Genomic DNA, 4,134 nt, shown 5'->3' with positions numbered 1-4,134 from the left:
TATATATTTTTTGAGCCCATCCATTTCTCCTACAGTCATATTCCCCTTTAGAGTCCAGATTATGATTTCACTATAGGTTTGAAATGTGCTTATATCACATATGTGATAACTAGGGCACATATGTTTTACCAGATTCTTCTTTCACTATTATATCTTCCTTATTAGTAATTTCTCCTAAATTATCAACCATTTACATTCACCCAACTATCCATATTGGTTGGTCAGTACTAAATCCAAAGTAGAAGCCACCATAGTTTCGTCTATATTTTGAGTGTTGAAACTGTGAGCAAAGCCAGTAGAGAATTGATTAGAAGCTCTGCTTTAACCTGAGCTACACTTTCGGCAGAAAAGTACCATGTCTATCAGCCTCCTGAGAAAGGATGGGTTTCCAAACTCAGCACACATGGACCTGTGTGGCCCCTGGGCCTAGCTAGCTTCAGCCTCTGAGGAGGAGAAGGAGGAGGAGGATGAGGAGGAAGTAGAGGAGGAAGAGGAGGGGGGTTGCTACAGGCTGGCTGAATGTGAGTGAGGGCACCGAGGCAGTCATTGGGCCTCTTTCCTGGAATCCTCTCCTCAAGGGTCTGTTCTTGTGCTTTCACAGGCTGGAAAGCAAAGACCTCTTGTTCTGACTGCCTCCTTGATTCTCTTTGCACCTTCCCTTGCAACCGGCAAAGGGAGGTCCTAGGCTCTCCTCACATTTGGCTGCTGCCTGAGAAAGCCAGATATGGAAGCAATCTCTCTTCTCTCTCTCTCTCTTTCCCTCCATGTGTCTATTGAGGTAAGGTAGAGACCTGGGGTCCTCAGGAGGTCTGGAAATAGTGTTACCAGATAATGTACAAGATGCCTAGATAAATTTATTATTTATCTGAAATCCAAATTTAATGGGCATCTGTCTTCCCCTTCACTGAGAAGTCAGCTCTGCAGCTCAGGTGTGGGAAGTCTAGAGTAGAAAAGAACTAGCCTGGACCACATGGCCTGCTTTGCTGCAGTGAACAGTGTCCTCTATGTGTCAGTCTTAGGTAAGCAGAGGTCTGTGCTGCGTACCTCCCCATGTCCCTCCAGACCAATTTCCTATCCTTCACCCTGCTCAGTGCCCTGGGAGGCTAACATATGTAAATTCTGTCAGGAAGCTCCCTTGCCCATCCATCTTCTTGCAAAGAGTGTTTGACCATTCCTCTCTGTGGGGTCACTGTGGGGCACCGCCTCCCTCTGTGGAAGGCCACAACTCCTGTCAGATGGCCCTCTGCGTGCAGAAGTCCTCTTGAGGCCCAGGGATCTGCTCCTTTTCTTTACCTCTTCAGGCCTAGGGGCCAGCATGACCCCCTGCTGTCCCTTGCTGGTGGGGGGGGGGTGAGGGGGATCATAGATAATCTAATCCTTGTAAGTTTCCATACCCACTGCCCGCACATTTTAAATAGTCCTTTATTCCCCTCTCCTCAAATTATCATCTGTTTATTGCCAGAATCCCGACTGCTAGAAGATCTACATGGGAGCTGGTACCATATCTCAGTGTTAATTTTTTTTTTTTTAATTCCTGTCCTCTGTTTCCCTCTTGTCCTCTATGGATTTATTTCTTTCAAGGGCTTCAAGGTTTGGAGTTGAGGATTGGATTTTGATATTTCTGTCCTGCAATCCCCATCCCTTACCAAATAATACCATTTTAATTTTACCTCCTTCCTCAAAACCACTTCTATTCTATATCCTGCTTCTATGACAGTTTTTGTGTATGTGTGTATGTGTGTATACACAAAATATATATATATTTAAAGTAGCTTCTGTTTAGCTAAGTGATGTTAATTATAAACACCCATAATTGTATCATTTAATGTTCTCATCTTCAAATATTTTCGGTTCTAATTTCATCCTCAATGCTAATTAATTAATTCATTAGGAACCTATCAAGAATCTGTCATACACTCTGCACTGTTTGTGCTAATACAGTGACTTATTCCACATGTTCCTACGCTCCCCAAAGAGTTTATGATCTAATTTGGGAGATAAGACATATTCCTAGGAAAGCTCAATAATAACAGCAGTGCCACAATTGCTCCATTTCATAATTGAGTCTCAATTGCCTGGCACAGATGGTCCTTGCTGAGCTCATCAGAGTAAGAGATCACTGGGGACTGGAATGAAGGAGACAGGGAACTATTCTTTTGAAAAGGACTCTTTTGCCTTTTAAAAAATTTTAAAGAAAGGACCATTCTGTGTGATTTTTCCCAAGGATTTATCTGCTAAAGCAACCGGAAGTGCCTAGGTGGTGACTGGGCCTTGCAGTCGTCAGAGAACAATGAGCTGGGTGGAGCTTCTGGGGCTCCCCTGGGTCATCTCCTTGGCTTATACCAGCATACCTAGTTAAAGCTGTCAGGTCAGATAGCTGTTGTTCTATTACGGACTGAGTTACTTTCAAAAATGTTCTCCCACTTCTAAAAAGTCAGAGGTTAAACTTCACTAAAAAGTATTATGATGTGGGTATTAGAACATGGATAGAGGGCTAGATATTCACTGGATATGTGTTCTGGGGAAGTCATTCTTCCAGGAAACTGCATCTCTGCTTGTCCTCAGGGAGAAAATTGGTCCTCACAGAACCCACTTGTTCTCCCGGTTTTAGCACTTTGAACAGTAGTTCAAAGCATGACTCGGAAACTTAAGTGAGGAGGAAAAAGGATGGGATGTCATTCAATGAGTAGTCCCTTAAAAAAATATCATCTCAGCTTTTTAATGAATACATATATATTACCAGATATGAAAGGCCTTCTGGATGTTGCAAATAATGGTATGAATCTTACTATAAATAGGAGAAAGAATGGGTTCTACCAGCTTGGTTCTAAACTGCCATACCTCAGGAATTGGTTCATCCACATAGACCCATTCTTCTGATCCTGGCTTAGGTGGTGGTGGCACTACTGGAGTAGGTGTTATATCTGCAGAGCTGACAGGTGATTTCTTTACTGGTGTTTTTCCTCCTGGAGATTTTCCTTTAGGAGAACCTTAAATATGCGTATCAAATTATTCCAATACAAGTAGACAAATGGGACAAGATTCTGGTGGATCAATAAATATATGATTGCCGTAAACTTCAGCAATTCATCAACTACTTTTTAAGCTCCTTTTGGGCAGTCTTATCAAATCAAACATTTAAGAAAAAGCCTCATTTTCCACAGCCTCGAAATTAACCAATGATACTAATAATATAGTGAGTTGCTTTCTTTTTAAGCAATCTAACTTCTCTTTTCCAATTGGCTATTAAAGACAACCTGATACTTTGTTTTCATCTCTGTCTTTGCTTCCACAATGAACATGTAGCTCTTACATAGTTTAGACTCTAGAGCAAAGTGTATTTCATTTCTTATTGCATAACTGGCAAATTAAACTCTCTATCCTGAATGAGAAAAAGAAGAGGGGGTACTGTGCTCCTGAATATCCCCACGGCCCCACAGGAGACACAGGGTTTCTAGGGGAAATTATATTTCTTGCTACAGTCAGGGAATAAAGATCAAGGTAGTTGCTGGGCCGTGACCCTGGCTGAGTCAAGGCATAAGAGAGAATGAGAAGAGAAGGGAAAGGAAAGGAAGGGAGGGGTGAAAAGGCAAATGAGAAGGGAGAAAAGGAGGAGGAAGTCTAATTTTCAATTCAGAATTCAAACAGACATACACCTCACTTTCCCTGACATCATCAAGAAGGAAATCTAGATTTGTTAACTGAGAGCACCAATATTCCCTGAAAGGATCGAGGTTATTACAGTTTGAAAATTCACTCAGTTTAAAATTCCACTTACCTTTAGATTAATTACTGGGATTTCTAAATGAAGTTTAAAAATACCTGTAGAACTGGGAGCACTTTCTTTCCCCAAAATATGTCTTTAATGAGTATTATTAAATGATAATGCTGCTTAGAAAAGCAAATACATCTTCCACTCTTACATTAGTTAAAAATAAGTAGATTATAATTAGAGGAGAAATTGTTAATTGTCTTGTGGACAGTTTAGGTGTTTAAAAACAGTATCTATTATCCATAGATCTGAAGTTGTATCTAAATTTTTGAAAATTTAGAAAAGTTTAAGTGAATCTTTGGTCAGGCAGTAACTGAAAATGTTCTTAATTTGATATACATTTCTACATGATGATTTTTCAT

The 4,134-nt window shown here is 40.7% G+C and overlaps 1 protein-coding gene across 1 annotated transcript in view; it reads right to left on the bottom strand.

The window, feature by feature from the left end:
* SPEF2 (sperm flagellar 2) overlaps positions 1 to 4,134 on the bottom strand; it is a 209,458-nt gene that overhangs the window by 87,615 nt on the left and 117,709 nt on the right. Inside the window, exon 19 of the mRNA XM_012663396.1 lies at positions 2,842 to 2,990. Within this exon, the coding sequence (XP_012518850.1) occupies positions 2,842 to 2,990 (149 nt within the window). The remainder of the gene's footprint in view (positions 1 to 2,841; positions 2,991 to 4,134) is intronic.

This window comes from Propithecus coquereli, unplaced genomic scaffold (assembly GCF_000956105.1).
Source record: "Propithecus coquereli isolate 6110/MARCELLA unplaced genomic scaffold, Pcoq_1.0 Scaffold809, whole genome shotgun sequence".
In the NCBI taxonomy this organism is placed as follows: Eukaryota; Metazoa; Chordata; class Mammalia; order Primates; family Indriidae; genus Propithecus; species Propithecus coquereli.
The sequence above is the reverse complement of the archived record's forward strand: the minus strand, read 5'-3'. Positions and strand labels throughout refer to the sequence as shown.